Raw genomic sequence first — 22,673 nt, 5'->3', positions numbered from 1 at the left:
AAAATTGTGTAATGTTGATACCTGGAGTAAGATCACCAAAAAGAGACTAATGTTAATAGGTACACATAAGCAAGCCCACTAATATGGGCTAAAAGGCATAAAAACTGGAACTGTTAAAAATTGGAGAGCTGTGATGTGGTCTGACAAATTTAAATTTTGCCTATATTCTAATGGTGGCAGGCACCACTTTCACAGGAGAACTTGAGAGATTTCGTTCAGACTGTATGCAAGGTGTGCAAGGTGTCGTACAAGCTGGTGGTAGGAGTGATGCTTTGGGGATGTTCTAACTGTTACAAAGCTGATCTCCTGCTTGAAATACCAACCGGAATGAATCGGGCTGACTATACAAATATGTATAGTCAGCTATACAAATTCACGATTTCAATACGCATGTATTCTAGGATGACAAGCATCTAGTTCACAGAGCCTCTGTTGTTTTAAGCTAACTTGCGAGAATAGTAGAGTTAAAATTTGCCAGGTAAGTTACCAGATTTGGAGGTATGAAGAACATATGGGATTATCTTGAGTGATTACCTTGAGCAAAAATGCAATAAGAGCACCATGAAATCTGAAAGAATTATGGTCTCATCTGTTTTCAGAATGACCTAATATATAAACTAATTAAAGGAATGGTTATGCATTATTAATTGAAACATCACACGAGTGACTAATTTGTTGTCTGGTTTCTGTGAGTAACAGTTCCAAGTTTTGCTTCCTTTTGGGGAAGTGCTACTTATTTAGTAATTCATAATCTTACAGTAATCATAATTATTCATAATCTTAATAGTAATTCATAATCTTACAATGTCAGAATTGTCATCCTTAAAGAGAGTTTGCCTTTTCTTTCAGCAAAATTTGGTTTATTGTTTTCTATTATTAAAATATAAATGTGCTCATTGATGGAAGTAAATTTCATTTACAGGTAGGCCCTGAAGGTTATATAAAAAACAAATTTTATATAACTTTTGTCATGTCATCTTGTGTTGTCATTATAAGCACTATACCAATTAGTGATAACAGTCAGCAAAATGTAATTAGAGGGGAAGAGGGTGCTGGCATCATATTACAAATAAGTAGCATTTACTTCCTTTTTCAGAAATGCTAACTTATATGTAATGTAACATTGAGGTAATTCATAGCATTAGCCTCAAAATGTAAGAAATTAATATCACTAGAAGGATTTCTGAGTTTTCAACAAATTTAGTTTATCTGCATGTTAATAAAATGTGGAATGCAAATGCTTTGATTGAAATAATTTCATTATTTATGTCAACTAATATGATAGCACCCAGCAATACCAAATGCCATCTAAAAAAATGCATGGCTCATTTTTGAGTCATGCATTTTTTGGATGGCATTTGGTATTGCTTAATATTAAGGAAACAAGAATTTTTATGTAACTAGAGCCTAGCTTTCACTAATTTTACAGATTGAAGTTTGTGCCAAAAAAATGTTTGGTGAGAGTAAAAAAGTAAAGTGCAGCCATTATCAACCCACTGCAGGGTGGTAGCCTCCTCACCAATTCATGCTGAGGGAAATGGACCATAATCTGCCATGCTGGTCCAGTGCAGGTTGGCAGATCGACCGTATTCAGCAGTCAGGGGCTTGAACCCCGGTCTAATTCAAAGAGCGTGTGCTACTGCACTCCCGCTCCTGCCCACTCGGCTAAAGTGTTAAATTTAAATTTAAAAATAAATGAATGGGCATGTTTAATTTCTGGTTTAATGAAAATTTCTAGTGATCCTTATATCTGCACGACTGAAATTTTTTAGATTTTAAGAATTCATAAGAGTTCACATGTTGGGTTTCTATAAATGAGTTGCAACAGTTCTATTTTGTTTAATTTTTTTTATTTATTTCTGATTTTTATGTCTTCTTTCAGTACTTTGATTGGGGTATCAACCAGAAATACAGGTACTATGTTCTCTCCCTGCAAGGTAGAAATAGTGGGATATGAACCCGAAATGGTTGGATGTAAGTATCCCTAATTTTACAATCTTAGAATTTTTTTTTTTTTTCCCTTCATTGAGAAAGTTGCTAATTTTTTTAATGAAAATGCTAGTTTATCTTACAAAATGGATAGAAATTTTGCATTTTTCACTAAAAGAGGTTTGTAGCATAGTTCGTAGTATACAAAAAAAAGTTAACAAAATTTATTTGGTATTTTGAACATATATGGGGAAATGAGCTAAAAAAAAAAATAATGAACATATTAATTTTGCTCCAACTTTTTTTTTTTTTTTCTGTCAGTAAAAAAAAAGTTTTGCTTCCTATGTAAACTATATGAAACAATATTCCATGGTAGGGCAGATTTGTAATCCATCTAAAACTCAGTCCTGTCTTATATATCGCAAAAAGATTCATCTGCTCCTATGCTTATCTTCGATGACACTCTGATTTCTAGGCAAGATCATATATCTCTATTGACTTCTAATCTCTCTTGGCATAAGCACATTACAAATATTGCTTCCTCTGCATCAAACAAATTGGGTTTTCTCTTTCACTCTTGGTGTTACTTTTCTTCCAAACAGCTGTTCACTCTGTACAAATTGCAAATCTGCCCTACCATGGAATATTGCTCTCAGGCTTCTAGATTCCATTCAAAAGAGGGCAGTTAGATTAATTAATGATTCGTCTCTAAGAATCTCATAGACTCTCTGTTTCTGCTGCATGCCTTTTCTATAGATACTTCTATATCCACTCTTCTTCTGAATTGACTTCTATAAGCTCTCTCTTTCAAAGCAGTCTGAACACGTACTGCAACCAGTCAACATCCGTTTACTGTCCAACTTCAAAGTCGGGAGTTAGGGTTAAATTTGAAAGTGTCTGCCAAGACACGATAGGAGGATCTATATGATGAGAGCCCTATCAATCAATTTGGCCCTGGAGGAATTGTGCAAGGTTCATGAGGTAGAATTTTTCTCAGTGTGGTCTGTGCTTGTTAACAGGAGAGACTGGTTCTACAGGGATGGGATACACTTAAATAGAAAGGGTGCAAGGATGCTTGGCGATGCTATAGAGGCAGTGTTAGGTTGGTCAGGAAACTGTTAGTTTCGGGGGAGGGGATACACAGACTAATAGATCAACAATAACTGCAGGCAAAGGTGAAAGTGATTCTTGTATTGCTTCTATTGGAATGAGCAGCAGCCTGGAAAGCAAGGTGCCAGGGATTTCAAGGACTGCTGCAAGTTATCATCGAACAGATAAATACATGGGCTGTGTTAGGGGTAACTAAGGGTCAGAACAGGTGCATGTATAGTTGCTTGTGCACCGTATGCAGTATTCAAGATGTTGCCAGACCATTGTGTAATACAAGGGGGGCAATCACCTCTTTATCCCTGCTAGCAAAATTCCTGTATATCATTGACAAGACACCGTGAGCCACTCTTGCAGCCTGTCTGACTGCTCAGAAAACTTCATATCTGATTGCAATAATGATAAATGCAAAGTACTGCATATGGGTAGCAGTAACCCCAGAGAAACGTACCAACTGTGTGGTACTACACTTAAGGTGGTAGAAATTGAAAAAGACCTGGGAGTAATTGTGCAGGCAGATATGAAGTTTTCTGAGCAATGCAGACAGGCTGCCAGGGCAGGTCATGGGGTTTTGTCAATGATATATAGAAATTTTGCTAGCAGGGAAAAGGAGGTGATTATCCCTCTGTATAAGGCAATGGTCAAGCCACACCTTGAGTACTGCGTACAGGTCTGGAGGCCTCATTTTAGGAAGGATGTAGATTTACTTGAGCGTGTACAGAGAAGGGCAACAAGATTGGTGAGGGGAATGAAGGGATCCTCTTACCAAGAGAGGTTTAAGTTATGCAAATTGCAGTGGCTGGAGACTAGGCACCTGCAAGGTGATCTGATTGAGGTATATAAGGCCTTGAATGGGTTGAGCACGCTGAATTCTGATGGGATCCTTCCACTTGTTCAGATTACGAACCTAAGGGGACATAAATTCAAATTAAGAAAAGGCAGATGTAGAATAGATGTGCGGAAATTTGCCTTTAGCCAGCAGGTGGTTAATTGCTGGAACAAACTTCCATCTGTCGTTGTGGAAGTTGATAGGTTGAATAAATTTAAGGAGGAACTGGACAGGCATTTGGAGGGAATGGTGTTTTTTTTTTTTTTTTTTTTTGTTGGCTGATGCTGCATAAGCTCATACATTTGCTTTCTTGCATCACATGCCACTACTACTACTACCCCCAGATACTTTTCATTCTCTGAGTAATGTACCAACTGTGTGCTACTACCCTGAGTGTAGTAGCACACAGTTGGTACATTAGTCAGAGGTTACTACTACCCATATGCATTTGTCAGTATTAAACTTCAGTTTCCACCTCTCAGTCCATCTGCTTAAATTTTTCATATCCTGTTGCAGTAGTGTGCTATCATTACTGTCATTAACAACCCTGCCAACTTTTGTATCATCTGCAAATTTTGACATTGACCCTGATATACTTTCATCAGTATCATTGATAAATACAGATAACAATGGGACCAGCACCAAATCCTGGGGGACTCCACTAATAACATTAGTCCACAAAGAGCAGTGTCCATTGATTACTGCTGTCTTCTCCCACTCAACCATCCTTTTATCCATTGTAGCAACTTGCTACAATGGATAAATTGCCATTAATGCCATACTTCTCCGATTGGTACAGTAGTCTTCCATGTGCAACAGTATCAAAAGCTTTCCTGAAATCCAAGTATATGATATCAAAATTATTTTTTGCATCCAGTTCCTTTGTGACCACGTCATAGTATCTGATCAAATTGGTCAGACACGACTTCCCCCTAACAAACCCATGTATGCCGTGTCTGAATTATAACTGCAGTCTTGTCTAGATGATCCTGCATTGCTCCACACACTGCAATTTGCAGTGTCTGGAGACTAGGCTCCTGTGATGATAAAAATTGAGATGAATAAGTCCTTGAATGGTTTGAGCAAGCTCAATGCTGATGGGTTTTTCCCTCTTGCTTAGATTACTCACCTAAGAGGAGATAAATTCAAATTGAGGAAAGACAATTTAACAACTAAATAATTAACAATTAAACAACTTAAATAAGCCCAATGCAGAAGGCTGATGTTATATTATAAGCTTGCTTACTTGCATTATATGTCTCTACTAATGCTAGGAGCATGGTAAATAAATTTGATGACTTTGAACTTCTGGTCAAGACATCAAATGCGGACATTGTTGGAATATCAGAGATGTGGTATCACAGGAGATATAAGGAATGCAGAATTTGAATATGGGGGAGTACAATTTGTGCAAAAAGGACAGATAAGGAAGGGCGAAGGAGTTATGCTGTTAGTTAAGAAACACACAAAATCTAAGGCAGTGCATCCAGTTGGACTTGGAACATCATGGACTTAGCATTAGCATTAGTAGAGGCATTTGATGCAAGAAAGCAAGCTTATGCAGCATCAGCCAAAAAAAAAAAAAAAAAAAACCCACTTCCACTTCACCCCTCTGTTCGTTCAAAATACCTGTCCAGCTGAGCCTTAAACTTATTTAGGCTATCAACCTCCACGACAAGGGATGGAAGTCTGTTCCACCAACCAACCACCCGCTGGCTAAAGGCAAATTTCCGCACGTCTATCCTACATCTGTCTTTCCTCAATTTGAATTTATGCCCTCTCAGGTGATTATTCTGAGCTAGAGGAAGAATCCCATCAGCACTGAGCATGCTCAAACCATTCAAGGCTTTATACACCTCTATCAGATCACCTCGCTGGTGCCTAGTCTCCAGACACTGTAATTTGCAAAACTTAAGCCTTTCTTCGTAAGAGCACCCCTTTGTTCCATTCACTAATCTTGTTGCCCTTCTCTGTACTCGTTCCAGCAACTCTACATCCTTCTTGAAATGAGGCCTCCAGACTACATCCTTCTTGAAACGAGGCCTCAGGCCACACCTAGACTACTGTATACAGTACTCTAGGTGTGGCCTGACCATTGCCTTATACAAGGGAATAATCACCTCCTTATCCCTGCTAGAAAAATTCCTATATATCATTGACAATACACCATGAGCTACTCTTGCAGCCCATCTGCACTGCTCAGAGAACTTCATATCTGCCTGCACAACCACCCCCCAGGTCCCTTTCATTATCTACCACTGTCAGTGTAGTACCACAGAGTTGATACGTTGCTCTGGGGTTGCTGTTTCCCATGTGTAGTACTTTACATTTGTCAATGTTAAACTTCATTTGCCACCTCTCAGCCCATCTGCTCAACCTTTCCAGATCCTGTTGCAGCAGCATAGTGTCAGTAGTGTCCTTGACAACCCTGCCTACCTTTGTATCGTCTGCAGACTTCGACATTAAGCTTGATATACCATCATCAATATCATTTATAAATACAGAAAACAATGATGGACCCACCACTGAGCTCTGAGGGACTCCACTAATAACATTCGTCCATGACGAGCAGTGTCCATTGATTACCACTCTCTGTCTTCTCCCCCTCAGCCACCTCTTTATCCACAGCAGCAATTTGCCTCCAATGTCACACTGCTCCAATTTGTGCAACAGTATCAAAAGCCTTTCTAAGATCCAAATATATAATATCAAAGGTATTCCCTGCATCCAGTTCCTTTGTGACTGCATCATAGTATCCAATCAAATTGGTCAGGCAAGACTTCCCCTTAACAAAACCATGCTGTGTCTGAGCTATAACTGAAGTCTTGTCTAAATGATCCTGCAGTGCTTCTTTAACTAGTGCCTACATTAATTTTCCTGGAACAGAAGTTAAACTCACAGGTCTATAATTACTTGTGGCTAAGGGTTTGCTTACTTCCTTTGCTGCCTCCTTTAATATAACTGGATAGAACCCATCCACCCAGGATGCCTTTCTTGTGTTTATCTTCAACAATTTCTCCTCCACTTTACTCTCAGTTATTACAAGATTCTCTAGCTGACTGCTAGAGTTGAATACACCTCTGGCTTTCCCCTCACTAAATAGCTCCTCATGTGTGAATGTGGATGCAAAATATTCATTTAGTTTGTTAGCTACCTGAGCAGGATCATCAACAGTTGACCCATCGATATCAAGTGGACCAATCTGATTCATCCCCTTACTTCTAGAGTTTACATAAGTAAAGAACTCTTTTCTGTTTTTCTTTGCATCCCTTGCCAAAGATTTCTCGTAATCTGCCTTCGCCTGCCTAACCTCATTTGTAACTTGGTTGCATATCAACTTGTATGTTAATTTTTAATATCCCATGCATGTTTCTTCTCTGCCATATGCCTCATCAGTTCATCTGACATCCATTTAGGCCTAAACCTTGAACAATATTTCTTAGTTGGTATGTAAAGCCTAGTAGCTTCCAAGATAAGTTCTTTGAATGCTTCCCATTTTGAATTTGCTGTTGGTAACATCATCAGTTGGTCCCACTGTATAGAATTTAAATACTGTCTCAGTCCATTGTAGTCTCCTTTACGAAAGCAATAACCCTTCCCTTTACCCCTAATGGTAGTTACCTCTTTAAGTAAATCCCACTTAAGTACACTGTGATCACTGCCACCTAGTGGTTCATTTATCTGCAGATTCTTAATGCATGAAGAATCACTGCTGATAATCAAATCAAGAGTATTCCTCCCTCTAGTTGCCTCCCAAACATGCTGATGTAGAAAACAATCATCCAATAAATCCACAAAAGCCTTGCTAGTGTGGGAGTGACCAACCCACAAATTCCAGTCAATATCTGGGAAATTAAAATCTCCCATTATAAGACTCTGATTTACTGGCCCACTCTATTTCCCTGTACAGTTTCTTATTATACTCATCAGAGTCATTAGGCCTATAGCACACTCCTACTCTCAATTTTGATCTCCCAATGCTTATGTCACACTAAACTGACTCGACACTGCACTGTCCAGCGATGTCCACTGGCTTCACTTCCTTGGTTTTTATGTATTTCTTTACTAATAGCATAACCCCTCCTCCCTTCCTATCCAGTCTATCCTTTCTGTAGACGTTGTACTCCCCAAATTCCAGTTCTGCATTCCTTATATCTGTGTGACACCACGTCTCTGATATCCCAATAATATCTGCCTTTGATGTTTTGAGCAATACCTCAAATTCATCAAATTTATTTACTAAACTCCTAGCATTGGTGTACACGCAAGTATACATGCACCTATTTCTATTCTTAGCTACCCTAACACAACCCATGTGTTTACTTTTACCGCAATGACTCCCGGCAGTCTCTGAAATATCCTGCATCTTGTTTTTCAGGCTTCTGCTCATTCTAATAGAAGCAGTGCAAGAATCTCTTTCACCTCTGCCAGTGGCTACTGTTAATCTATTCGTCTTTGTCTCCCCCCCAAGGTAGCAGTTTTCCGACTCACCTAACACTGCCTCGATACCATATCATATGCAAATATTCTTGCACCCTTTCTATTTAAGTGTATCCCATCCCTGTAGAAGCAATCTCTCCTGTTAACAAGTGCAGTCCAGGCTGAAAAAAATTCTACCTCTTGAGCCTTGCACAATCTTTCCAGGGCCGAATTGATCGACAAGGCTCTCATCATATACTCCCTCCTATCGTGTCTGGGCAGAATTGCAGACACTTTCAAATTCAACCCTATTTCACGGCTTTTTTTCAACAGTGACCTGTACTTGTTAAGCAATTCTGCTGGTCTCCTACTGATGTGCCATCAAAACCAAATCAAATCAGTGCATCCAGTTGACATGTATGGCTAGTGCAATTTTCAGTCAGTTTGGTGTGAGATAAGCATTGGAAAAGCAAAAATGAGAGTAAGATAATGCTATAGGCCTAATGACTCTGATGAGTACAATGAACAACTGTACAGAGAAATGGAGTGAGCCAGTAAATCACAATGTCTTATAATTGGAGATTTTAACTTTCCAGATATTGACTAGAACTTGTGGATTGGTCACTTGCACACTAGCAAGACTTTTGTTAATTTATTGGATGCCTTTTCTGCAGCAGCTTGTTGGAGAGGCAACTAGTGGAAGTGATACTCTTGGTCTGAGTATCAGCAGGGATTATTCATGCATTAAGTATCTGCAATAAAGAACCGCTAGGTGGCAGTAATCATAGTGTATTGATATGGGATTTATTTAAAGATGTAATTTCCATCACAGGTAAAAGGAAGGATTTTTGCTTTCATAAAGGCGACCAGTGTTCTCAAACAGTTTTTAAATTCTATTTAATGGAACCAACTGATGATGTTACCAACAACAAATTCTAAATGGGAAGCATTCAGTGAAATGATCATAGAAGCTACTAGGCTTTTCATACCAGCGAAGAAATATTGTTCAAGACTTAGACCTAAATGGATGTTAGATGAGCTAATGAGACAAGTGGTAGAGAACAAAAATGCATGGGATGTATATAAATTATCAGGTGATTCAGAAACCTATGGTAAATATAAATTAATCTGTAAAGCCACAAAAGAAAGCTAAGGCAGATTATGAGAAGTCTCAGTCAAAAAATGCAAAGAAAAGCAGCAAAGACTTTACTTGTGTAAACTCTGCAAAGAAAAGGATGAATTAAATTGGTCCACTTGACATCGATGGTTCTACTGTTGATGATCCTGCTCAGGTAGCTGACAAACAATGAGTGTTTTGCATCTACATTCACACAGGAGGAATTCTTTAGGGAAGTGGAAGCCAGAAGTTTATCAAACTTTAAGAAGGAGCTAAATGATTTTGTAATAACTGAGAGCAAAGTGGAAGAGAAATTGCTGAAATTAAACATAACGAAACCTGCAGTGGATGGAATCTGTCCAATTATATTAAGGGAGGAAGCAAAGGATGTAAGAAAACCCTTAGCATTAATCATGAGAGCATCCTTGGATTCAGGGAAGGTCCCCACGGATAGAGATGTGCAAATGTATCCCAAATTTACAAAGGGGGGATCAAAGGGTGACATGAGTAATTGCAGACCTGTTAGTTTAAACTCTGTTAAGTGGGAAAATAATGGAGTTACTGGTTAAAGATGTAATGCAGGATCAGTTAGACAAGATTGCTATTATAGTTCAGACACAGCATGGGTTTGTTAAGGAGAAATTTTGTCCCACTAATTTGATTGGATACTATGATATGGTCACAAAGGAACTGGATGCAAAAATTAATTTTGATATCATATACTTGGATTTCAGGAAAGCTTTTGATACTGTTTCACATGAAAGACTGCTGTACAAATTGATGTAGTGTGGTTAAGGGTGATTTGCTGCTCTGGATAAAGGGATGGTTGAGTGGGAGAAGACAGATTGGTAATCAATAGACACTGCTCTTCTTGGATTAATGTTATTAGTGGACTCCCCAGGGTTTGGTGTTGGTTCCATTGTTGTTTTCTATCAGTGATATTGATGAAGGTATACCAGGCATAATGTCCAAGTTTTTAGCTAATACAAAGGTTGGCAAGGTTGTTAGTGACAGTATGCTACTGCAAAAGGACCTAGAAAAGTTGTGCATTTTGGCTGAGAAGTGGCAACTGAAGTTTAATATTGACAAATATAAAGCACTGCACATGAGTAGCACTAACCCCAGAGTAATGTACCAACTGTGTGGTAATACACTGAAGCATGTGGAGAATGAAAAAGACCTGGAGTAATTGTGTAGTCAAATATGAAGTTCTCTGAATAAAGACAGGCAAGCAGTCAGGACGGCTCATGGGGTTTTGTAAATGATATGCAGCAATTTTGCTAGCAGTAATAAGGTGTTTGTCCCTTATAAGGCAATGGTCAGGCACCTTGAGTACTGCATACAGGTCCGGAGGCCTCATTTTAGGAAGGATGTAGAACTGCTGGAATGAGTACAAGAAGGGTAACGAGATTGGTAAGAAAAAAGGGGTGTTCTTACCAAGAAAGGCTTCAGTTCCTCAAATTGCAGCGTCTGGAGATTAGGCACCTGCAAGGTGATCTGATTGAGTTGTTTAAGGCCTTGAATAGTTTGAGCAAGGGCAGTGCTGATGGGATTCTTTCTTTTTTTTAGATTACACACTGAAGAGGGCATAAATTCAAATTGAGGAAAGACGCTTGGAGAATAGATGTGTGGAAATTTGCCTTTAGCCAGCGTGTGGTGGATTACTGGAACACTTCCATCTCTAGTTGTGGAAGTTGATAGCTTAAATTCAAGGAAGAACTGGACAAAAATTTTTGGACTGAATGGATAGGTGAAATGGGAATTTTTTTTTTTTTTTGCCTGATGCTGTATAAGCTTTCTTTCTTGCATTGCTTGTCTCTGCTCATGGTAATGCTAATTTTAAGATATTCAAAAATGTGTCTTAGTTGTATATACAGAAATGTTACTGATGTGGCATCAAACCACCAACCTATATTGAAAGTATGTAACTTCTAATCCTTGACCCATACTGGCTGGTGATATATTGCTGCTGCACAGGAGGCGCCTCCGTAGCCAGGTGGGAAGGGGCAGCAGTGCGTAGCACACGCTTCTTGATTAGACCGGGGTTCGAGCCCGTCACCACCAAATACGGAGGATGCGGAAAGGTTAAGGAATGACCACCGCATATCCTGGAGCAATATGGCCTTAGTTGCTAATGCTCCTAAAAACACAACAACAACAGCTGCTGCACAGGTATGGCTGCAAAATTTAATTTGGTATATCCGAGCTGATATGCATGCATGGGGAACTTCTTACAGGGTTACAAAATATTAGCCGGGGGGGGGGAGTATCTGAATATCTGTTACAAAGGAGTGGTTCCATACAAATAGTGTAGGTGAAATACTACCTAACAGCTTTCTGAATAAAGTAAATTTAGGAGAAAAAAATGTATCTTATTTTTATTTATCTGTTTATAATTTTTTTATTTTGCTTGCAGTGAAATTGGCACAGCAAACTAGGTTTAATAAGCAAAGAAGTGTAGAGTGTGTGCCTGACTTGGATCAAATTGGGGAGTCCACAAAGAAAATGCAAGAACTATTAGATGTCGTTATCAGTTATGTGGATGATGTTTTGGTATGTACTATGTAACAATTAAATCATACACTGTGCTGCCACTTTATTATGTGCACACAAATGGTTTGTCCCACAACATTGCAAGTCACATGACCACAGTTATGGATATAAATGCAGAAGAACAATCTTTATAGTATCGGTTAAGCATACAAACTGTAGCAAGAAGAAACGGCAGTTCTTATGAACTTTTTGCGCACCACAGTTTCAAGGATGTATTGAGAATGGTGCAATGAACAGAAAATATCTTCTCAACGGCACTCCTGTGGAAGAAAATCACTTGTTGATGAGAGAGAGAGAGAGAGAGAGAGAGAGAGAGAGAGAGAGAGAGAGGGGTCAGAGGAGGATGGCTAGAATTGTGCAAGCAAACAGACGGGCCACAATGTCACACATCATATCAGAATACAACCTTGGTGCACAGAACAAAATATTGCAATGGACCACTAGTCGCACTTTGTCACGAATGGGCTACAACAGCTGACGGCCACATCACATACCTTTGTTATCAATGAAGAACAAGAGAGCACACCTCCTCTGGGCACAGCAACACCAGCAATGGACTATTGAGGATTGGAAAACAGTTGCTTGGTATGACAAGTCAAAGTTCCTGGTGCATCGTGTTGATGGAAGGCTCAGAATTTGGCGAAAACAACATGAATCCATGCTATCATGTCTGACGACTACTGTGCAAGGTGGTGGGAGCAGTGTTATGGTGTTTTCTTGGCATACTTTGGGTCCATTGACACCCATAGATTCACATCTGAATGCCACATCATACATAAACATCGTTGCTGACCAATTGCATCCATTCATGTTGACAGTTTATACTCAGTCAGATAGTTACTTCCAGCAGGATAATGCACCGGTGCACAAAACCCAAATCACTATGGAATGGTTCCAGGAACATGACAATGACCTTTCTTTGCTGCAGTGGCCCGCTCAGTCCCTGGATCTCAATCCTATTGAACATCTGGGATGAGCTGGAAAGGGCTGTTCGCCTGCAGGCCTACTGACCTCTGTCGAATCTCAAGGAACTGCGTGACACACTCATGTCTGCATGGTACTCTATTCCTGCACAAAGTTTTCAGCATCTTGTTCAATCCATGCCTAGACGAATTCAGGCTGTTTTGAAGGCTAAAGGAGGCTCAACATGCTACTAGGTAGGTGTACCTAATAAAGTGGCAGCATGGTGTATGACCTTCACTTACTTGCTTCTGAAAAAAGTTTGAGCATTGTATCTTAAATTATTCAGGTTAAGTGGTCTGCTTTCTGTTAATAGGCTGGCCGAACTCAAGCTGACAATACAATTGGTAGAACACTTATGGAGATGGAGCAGTGTGTTCCACAGATGGATCCAGAAGAATTCCAAGAAATGCTGAACTCAAATATGAAGGTGAAATTTTTGTGTTTCTAATCATGTTATTCAAAAGCCTGTTTATTTTTGACTAGTATAAATTCACATTTACTTTGATATTAATACATGGTTGTTCAGAACCTGGTTTTTTAGTTTGCTTTTTTCATAATGTGGTACTAACATTGTACACATGATAATTTTTTATTCAGTATGCTATTTCTGTTGCTTTTATTTTTCTTACCTGGCAATCATGAAACTAATTTTTAAAGAAATAAAATTGAATATTATGAAATTAAGTTGGTTATTTGAAACTGCAATTTTGTCATTGTGCTGACCTGCATTGTTCAATAGAAAGTTTCATCATTTATTCTCCAGTGGGTGCATCAAAAACTTGCATATAGAAACATTAGAAAATTATTATTATCCACAGGTTAAGAGAAAGATAAATATAATAATATTAAGTAAGAGATGATAATTAATGGGATGTGGTTAGCTGACATTTCAAAGCCACTTTGCCTTCTTCCAGGCTGGTGGGCCTGGTAGCAGGCTTTCAAGACAATCCTGACTGACTTTCATGAGGTTTACAAAAATTATGCTTGTAAACCTCATTTTCCTTGTCAAGTGTTTTCTTCTAATTTTTGAAGGAAACCTTGGATAACAGTGCTCTCAAACAGATTTTTTTGAGGTACTTGCTTGGCCATTCTTGTTGTCCAATTTAAATCTGTGTGATTATCCTTTAGTGCTGGTATCTATTTGGCAATTGGAAAGAGTGTAATAAATGAAAAGTTTAATTTACAAGCTGTTATTTAAAACTTTGTATAGTCCAAACTTCAATATCATCACATGAAAATGGTATTTTTGCAACATTTCACTTGTGCATAATTTTAAGGAAACTGATTGCCTTAAAATTATGTACAAGTGAAATGTTGCAAAAAATGAAATATTACATTGCAGAAAAATGGGGAAATGTTTGCAGATTTATATGATATTTATGTTTTTTAATATGTTAATATACCCGTAGCCGAGTGATCAGGAGTGGGAGTGCAGTAGCACACGCTCTTTGAGTAGACCGGGGTTCAAGCCCTGACTGCTAAATACGGTCAATCTGCCAACCTGCACTGGACCAGCATGGGAGATTATGGTCCATTTCCCTCAGCATGAATTGTTGAGGAGGCTTCCATCCTGCAGTGGGTTGATAATGGCTTCAGTTTGCCTTTTTTTTATACCCAGTTGTTATATTTAATTTATATTTAAAAAAGAAGAAAGATTACTATGTAACTAACTTTAAAGAAAAAGTCTCAAGCATCAGGATTAAACATATTAAAATAATATTGTCTCACAACTAATAAAAATAAAAAGTTTATTGAAACAAAAATATATAATTAAAAATTAAAAATAGGCTGTGTTAGAAATAAAACTAAAACAAATTAATTTAAGACATTAAAATACAAAGTTAGATAAAAACATAAAATCAAGCAAATGGGGCAAGAAGCTTTTGAGTCAAAGAGCCTCTCTTTCAACTTACAATAGCAGGTTGACTATAATACAGAAAGGTAGCTTTGCACATGTGTATAGATAACCAATGCTGACTACGCTTGGTGAAGAAAAGAAGGAAGGAACAATGGAAGAGGAAAAGCATGTTGAAAACAACAACGGCAAGTCTGGCAGTTAATATCCTCTTCCATTTTTCCTTCCCTCCCTTCTTTTGTTTCTTTTATTTGCCTAAGCATCTGCAGCTGGGTATCTATACACATGTGCAAGGCTTCCCTTCTGTATTATAATTGACCTGCCATCGTAGGCTTCAGTAAGTTGACAAAAAGGCTCTTTGCCTTGAAACTACTTGTCCTGTTTGTTTGATTTTGCTTTTAATCTAGTTTTGTATTTTAATGTCTGTAATTAATGTTTTTTTTTTAATGCAGTCTATTTGTAATTATATTTTTGTTTTAATAAACTTTTTATTTTTATCAGTTGGTTGAAGCAATGTTATTTTAGTAATTAATATTTTAATAACTTTATCATTAGGCTGGTTATAATTAATACATTTCTAACTCTCCTTAAATATAAATGCTTTTGAAACACCAATAATTTTTATTATTTTAACTTAAAACTATTACAAAAAGAAACACTAATTACCATGAAATAAATGAAGCAGGTTAACACTACCATTAGGTTATCCTTGGAAAAACACATTCTGCTACCTGACTACCAAGTAGGTAGTCATACTGAATACCTCAATATTCAAAATAAAATCATAAAAATAAGTCAAAGCAGCACTCACCCTCATTGTTTCTTGGGTGTGAAGATGTGACCCCTTTGGGTGGGATGTTATCTCTTTGTACTGCTGAGGATGAGTTGCTATGACTTTTTCTTATTTTTATGATTTTATTTTATTTTGAAAATTAGAGTATCTTGGTAATTAGGTAGCAGAATTGCACCTTGTCAACCATGAACCAATTGTAGTATTAATTTGCTGTATTTGTTTTGTGGTAATTTTTCTGTCTGTTTAAAACAGACTTGGAGACATAATCACATTTGTATTTATAATAAAGTTTCTTAACTCATTTTACTTTTAGTATTTTGATATAAGTATCTATTCTAGTTTTAGCATATACATCATCATCATCATCATCAGCCTTTTTCAATCCACTGCAGGATGAAGGCTTCTCCAGCAACTTTCCAGTTCCTTCTGTTTTGAGCACTGGCCATCCATTTACTACTCAAAAACTCATGAATTTCATCTATCCATCTCCGCCTTTGTCTTCCAGGTTTTCTTCTAGCTCCTCTTGGGTACCATTCTGTTATTTTCTTAGTCCATCTGTCATCATGTCTTTGAGCTATGTGTCCTGCCCAAGACCATTTTAGTTCTTTATACATATACATATCCTACAATAGAAGATTTGAACTTTATTCGCATTTAGAAGTGCTAATAGGCAAATAGTTTATTTCTATTTTAAAAAAAATGTGATTTAGAGTTGACATTTAGGAATTAAAATCTGCATAGCCCTGAAGTAAAGTTTGATAAATACTTTAGTTGAATATATCTAACTGAGAGCAGTGTTAGTCAACTGATGATATGCGGTACCCTTTGTGAGCAGTTTGGGTGTCTTGGAAGGTTATGTAGAAATCTTGGATGTTTTTTCTTTTCATTGAAATATTACATTTATTAGATATTTTACATAAAGAACTTCATATAATTATTAAAAATAACTGTGTATGGCATGTTTGATGTAATTCTAAAATACATCGAGGATAAGAGTTTTTGAAATTATTTTAAGAGAAACATGAATAAAAAAAAGGTGCTAATGTAGCGTGCAGTCTACTGGACGCTATAGTGAGAGAATACACTACAGCATGTAGGCTACGAATTTGGGTCAGATTTTAGTGAAAAACAATGTCCATAATAATGTTTAGTATGCAGAGTTTTTCACTTAAATCTACCCCAAATTTGGTGGCCTAAACTGACCTGATCTTTTTATGCTAGTGGAAATGGGTGCTGGCACTATAGCATGCAGTCTATAGAACGCTATAGTACCAGTAGACCACATGCTATAGTAGCACCCATTTCCACTAGTGTAAAAAGGTCACTTGAATCCATCCCACCAAATGTGGGGTGGATTCAAGTGAAAAACGATGCATATCCCATCCGTAGCCGACATGCTACAGCATATTCTCACACATAGAGTCTGGTAGACCATATGCTATAATAGCACCAGAAAAAGTTTGGTACCACTAACTTAGCATATGTAATTCAAATAATCCAATAATTAATAGAACACAAACATTATTTATTGTTGCTTACCGAACTGTTTTTTCCTCTCCTCTCTAGGATCTTCTTATGGTGGTCTATTTGGCACAGCTTACAAAGACTCAGCTAGCACTTCATGAAAAGCTTAGTTTAATTTGAAAAGTGTAATTACTTTTTGATAAATAAATTCCCTCAGGAAATGTTTGCGCTTTTTTCTTGTTTTTATAATTTACACTTAAAAAAAAATACTTCCTTTTTAATTTCCAAAACTTGTTTTAAAATTTATTTTGAATATGGGAAGTTTCCAGGTTTATTTCTTTTTTTTTTTTTTTAAAGGATAATCTTAATTTTGGAAAATTAATCCAAGTAAAAATTAAAAGAATATTGTATTAAATAAAGTTACTGATGTTCATAAAAATTAATGAGCAAATGGCTGTTTATTTGCTTAGATAGTTTTATGTAATATTTTAAAACTGAAATAGCCATTTTCATCAAAGCACTGTACAGAAAATACAGTGTATTGTTAACCTTTTAATAACACACTAATAAATTTAGTATAATTTTATTGGTTAGTCAAAGCTCTTATAGTAGAAGTAAAAGTAGTAATATAGTACAAGTAAATACTCTTATAGTACAAGTAAAAGTAGTAATCATTACTGCATGTAGTTGTCAGTCAAGAATACATCTTGGATCAGACAGTTCATTTAATGAAGATGGGGTTATTGATTTTTAATTTAAAAAAAGTGTATTTTTTAATATTTTTTAAATCTCAAATGGATAATATAATGTTCCATTTATATTAATTGTGTTCAGTTTTCATTGGAATTGGTTTAATTCAAAAAGGTAAGGTTTGAAAAAATGGTGATCAAAATAAACAGTTTTTGTAATTGTGTGATCATTGTCTGTTTTAAAATAAAAGAAAATACACCATCTTTTCTTATTTAAAAAAAGAAAGACAACTGCCATAAGTTCCAAAGCTGTTAACTTGTTTACATAGAGTGTTACCAACAGCCATGTCTTCATGGTTTAGATGTGATTATGCTTAAATCTCTTTGCAAAATTGTTTGAAAAAACTGAGTTATACTGCCAACCTATTTAATCTCAGAATGAAATGCAGTTTTTTCCCACAGAAGTCTTTCAAGGAATGTCTTCCATGAAATTCTCACCCAATGTTGAATTCTGGCTGAGAATTTCATGCAGCTTTTATTATATACGTAACTCATTAGCAGATTGTTTTTATTCTAAATTTGATGAATGTAATTAAAACAGTGTTTTTACATACACACAGGGTGCCCCAAATGTTTGAAACCATAAGTTATATGGTTCGTGGTTTTTCATTTTCTTGAAGTTGTGACTGTTGGCATTAAATAAAGATGAGTGTGTGGAAGCAGTTCTGCTGTGTGGAGGTGATAGTCAGTGAGAAGTTGCATATGTGTACAATGCACTTCACTTTTAGCATTAGCATTAGTAGAGGCATTTGATGCAAGAAAGCAAGCTTATGCAGCATCAGCCAAAAAAAAAAAAAAAAAAACCCACTTCCACTTCACCCCTCTGTTCGTTCAAAATACCTGTCCAGCTGAGCCTTAAACTTATTTAGGCTATCAACCTCCACAACAAGGGATGGAAGTCTGTTCCACCAACCAACCACCCGCTGGCTAAAGGCAAATTTCCGCACGTCTATCCTACATCTGTCTTTCCTCAATTTGAATTTATGCCCTCTCAGGTGATTATTCTGAGCTAGAGGAAGAATCCCATCAGCATTGAGCATGCTCAAACCATTCAAGGCTTTATACACCTCTATCAGATCACCTCGCTGGTGCCTAGTCTCCAGACTCTGTAATTTGCAAAACTTAAGCCTTTCTTCATAAGAGCACCCCTTTGTTCCATTCACTAATCTTGTTGCCCTTCTCTGTACTCGTTCCAGCAGCTCTACATCCTTCTTGAAATGAGGCCTCCAGACCTGTATACAGTACTCTAGGTGTGGCCTGACCATTGCCTTATACAAGGGAATAATCACCTCCTTATCCCTGCAGGAAAAATTCCTGTATATCATTGACAATACTCCATGAGCTACTCTTGCAGCCCGTCTGCACTACTCAGAGAACTTCATATCTGCCTGCACAACCACCCCCAAGTCCCTTTCATTCTCTACCACTGTCAGTGTAGTACCACAGAGTTGATACATTGCTCTGGGGTTGCTGTTTCCCATGAGTAGTACTTTACATTTGTCAATGTTAAACTTCATTTGCCACCTCTCAGCCCATCTGCTCAACCTTTCCAGATCCTGTTGCAGCAGCATAATGTCAGTAGTGTCCTTGACAACCCTGCCAACCTTCGTATCGTCTGCAAACTTGGACATTAAGCTTGATATACCATCATCAATATCATTTATAAATACAGAAAACAATAATGGACCCAACACTGAGCCCTGAGGGACTCCACTAATAACATTAGTCCACGATGAGCAGTGTCCATTGATTACCACTCTCTGTCTTTTCCCCCTCAACCACCCCTTTATCCATAGCAGCAATTTGCCTCCAATGTCACACTGCTCCAATTTGTGTAGCAGTCTTCCATGTGCAACAGTATCAAAAGCCTTTCTAAGATCCAAGTATATAATATCAAAGCTATTCCCTGCATCCATTTCTTTTGTGACTGCATCATAGTATCCGATCAAATTGGTCAGGCAAGACTTCCCCTTAACAAAACCATGCTGTGTCCGAGCTATAACTGAAGTCTTGTCTAAATGATCCTGCAGTGCTTCTTTAACCAGTGCCTCCATTAATTTTCTTGGAACAGAAGTTAAGCTCACAGGTCTATAATTACTTGTGTCAGCCTTTGATCCTCCTTTATGAATTGGAGTCACATTTGCACATTTCCAGTCTATGGGTACCTCCCCTGAGTCCAAGGAAGCTCTCATAATTATGGCTAAGGGTTTGCTTACTTCCTTTGCTGCCTACTTTAATATAACTGGATAGATCCCATCCACCCCGGGTGCCTTTCTTGTGTTTATCTTCAACAGTTTCTCCTCCACTTTACTCCCAGTTATTTCAAGATTCTGTAGCTTACTGCTAGAGTTGAATACACCTCTGGCATTCCCCTCACTGAATAACTCCTCATGTGTGAATGTTGATGCAAAATATTCATTTAGTTTGTTAGCTACCTTAGCAGGATCATCAACAGTTGACCCATCAATATCAAGTGGACCAATCTGATTCATCCCCTTCCTTCTAGAGTTTACATAAGTAAAGAAATCTTTGCTGTTTTTCTTTGCATCCCTTGCCAAGGATTTCTTGTAATCTGCCTTCGCCTGCCTAACCTCATTTGTAACTTGGTTGCATATCAACTTGTATCTATCATAGGCTTCTGTGTCGTGTTAATTTGTAAGTATCCCATGCATTTTTCTTCTCTGCCATATGCCTCATTAGTTCATCTGACATCCATTTTGGCCTAAACCTCGAACAATATTTCTTAGTTGGTATGTAAAGCCTAGTAGCTTCCAAGATAAGTTCTTTGAATGCTTACCATTTTGAATTTGCTGTTGGTAACATCATCAGTTGGTCCCACTGTATAGAATTTAAATACTGTCTCAGTCCATCGTAGGTGGACTGAGACAGTATTAATATACAGACAATTTTAATACACAGTCACTTTTGGTGACTGTGTATTAAAATTGAAGTAAACAAGTTAGTGTTGGATGAAGAATGTAGTAGACCTTCACAGAGAGTTTCTGATGAAACAAGAATGGTAGCAGTGTTTAGAAGGTTTCACTCAGTTCTCAGTTCACTATATCTTGAAGAGAAATCATTGGCATCCTTATAAACTTCAAATTCTTCAGGCTAAGTGTGAGAAAATTCTGGTTTCAGGACAACCATGCTTTTTAATGATGCTAAATAATTTTTGATTGGCAAAATTGGGTTAGTGGTTCGAAAATAATCCTAACTTGATTAACCTCTTTAAGGAGCAAGGTATTAGGTAGGTTATGGTGTAATCTCTGGAAGGACTGAATAATTACCTCCTTCCAAAACACAATGACAGAAATGTATTATCTTAATGTGTTGCAAGAAAAGCTTTTTTAAGTATTTTCAATGAGCAAGGCACATATCCAGATCCAGAATGATTCCAGAAAGACACATACCTACTCATTACAGTTGCACAGTAGAGGACTGGCTGGTTTGATTAACAGTTCTCTCAACATTGGATTTGAGGGTAGGAACCAACAGAGTAGCTATCACAAACTACTGACACACCGCTGAACTTTTACTGTAATCAAAACAGACTTGTGGGAGCAAGACAGTATAGTGGTCATGCTCCCACAAGTATACGAGGGGATATCAAAAAGTTTGTACCCTTACCTAGAAATAATAGCTGTAGAAAGGTGAAACTTCACAGGAACTTTACTCCTTTTCTATGTACTCTCCATGTATAATAACACATTTCTCTCATTTATGGATCAGTTGTTTAATCACAGAAGTGATTAAACAACTGATCATAGTAGATTTGATCATAGAAATCTGCAATTTTTGCCTGAAGCTACGATTCTATTTCATTGATGACTTCCTGAAACAAATCAAAGCGGCTTCCACACAATGGTTTCTTCATTTCTCGAAACAAGAAGTCAGACGGTGCTAGGTCAAGAGAATAGGGTGGGTGCTGCAGTAGTTCGAAGACGCACTTGCGCAACAAAGTTGGTGGTGGCAACGGCCGTGTGAGCCGGTGCATTGTCTGACAGAAGATGGACACCATTGGTTAGCATTCCATGCCTTTTTCACCTTCAAAGCGTCACGTAACTGTAAGTGTGGAACCACGAGGTAGGTAATCTGTCATGATAGCCCCTTTTCTGTCCCAAAATATGGACAGCATCACCTTCTTTGCACGTGAGTGGTTTTTGCCTTTTTGGGAGAAGGTGTGCTTCCACTGCTTTGACTTTTTTTTAGTTTCCTGATCATACTGGTACACCCAACTTTCGTCATTTGTCACCAACCGATCAAAAAAGTTCTCAACATCTGCATTACACAAATCCAACAGTTGGTGAGACCACTGCATTCGACATTGTGGGCAGACCCATAACTAATTCCCACTGCATTTGTGATGAAATGATTTGTCACATGTCTGTCATTCAGCACCAGCTGCTCAACCTTTGCAACCATCTCAATGTCTGTGGATATTGATGGTTTTCCTTCTCTTGGCTCGTCAAAGACACTTGAACAACCACACTGGATCTCCCCTTTCCACTTTTTTATAGTGTCATAGGATGGACAGTTCTGTCCCTACACAGCTTTCATTTCTTCATCAATTTCCTGAGCTTGCTTGCCCTGCAAAGGCAGGAACTTGATCACTGCTCGATACTCCACTTTGTCAACCATAGTGGTCTTCCTCAGATTCGGGCTCCATCTCTGGTGTATGATCATCTGTGGGAATGAAATTTCGCATGTTAGTTATTGAATATGTAGACAACTTATATTAAAAATGGCATCTTCCTACTGATGTTTTATCTAGGTCAGGGTATGAACTTTTTGATAACTCCTTGTATGTATTTATAAAGATACATATGTATGTAGGTGCAGGGCCTGTCTTACCCCTAGGCAAACAAGGCAGTTGTGTAGGGTTTGTAAAATCATGT

At 37.7% G+C, this 22,673-nt stretch overlaps 1 protein-coding gene across 1 annotated transcript in view; it reads left to right on the top strand.

The window, feature by feature from the left end:
* The window catches only part of LOC150080165 (eukaryotic translation initiation factor 3 subunit F-like), a 46,381-nt gene extending 29,126 nt beyond the window's left edge, over nucleotides 1-17,255 (top strand). Inside the window, exons 5-8 of the mRNA XM_090381079.1 lie at nucleotides 1,883-1,974; nucleotides 11,818-11,954; nucleotides 13,231-13,344; nucleotides 17,132-17,255. Coding sequence (XP_090237205.1) covers nucleotides 1,883-1,974; nucleotides 11,818-11,954; nucleotides 13,231-13,344; nucleotides 17,132-17,209 — 421 coding nt within the window. The 3' untranslated portion in view covers nucleotides 17,210-17,255. The remainder of the gene's footprint in view (nucleotides 1-1,882; nucleotides 1,975-11,817; nucleotides 11,955-13,230; nucleotides 13,345-17,131) is intronic.
* The last annotated feature ends 5,418 nt before the right edge of the window (nucleotides 17,256-22,673 follow it).

This window comes from Mastigoproctus giganteus, chromosome 9 (assembly GCF_048544385.1).
Source record: "Mastigoproctus giganteus isolate SK-2022 chromosome 9, ASM4854438v1, whole genome shotgun sequence".
Taxonomy (NCBI): domain Eukaryota; kingdom Metazoa; phylum Arthropoda; class Arachnida; order Uropygi; family Thelyphonidae; genus Mastigoproctus; species Mastigoproctus giganteus.
Note: the sequence above shows the minus strand (reverse complement) of the source record. Positions and strands in the feature narration are given on the sequence as shown.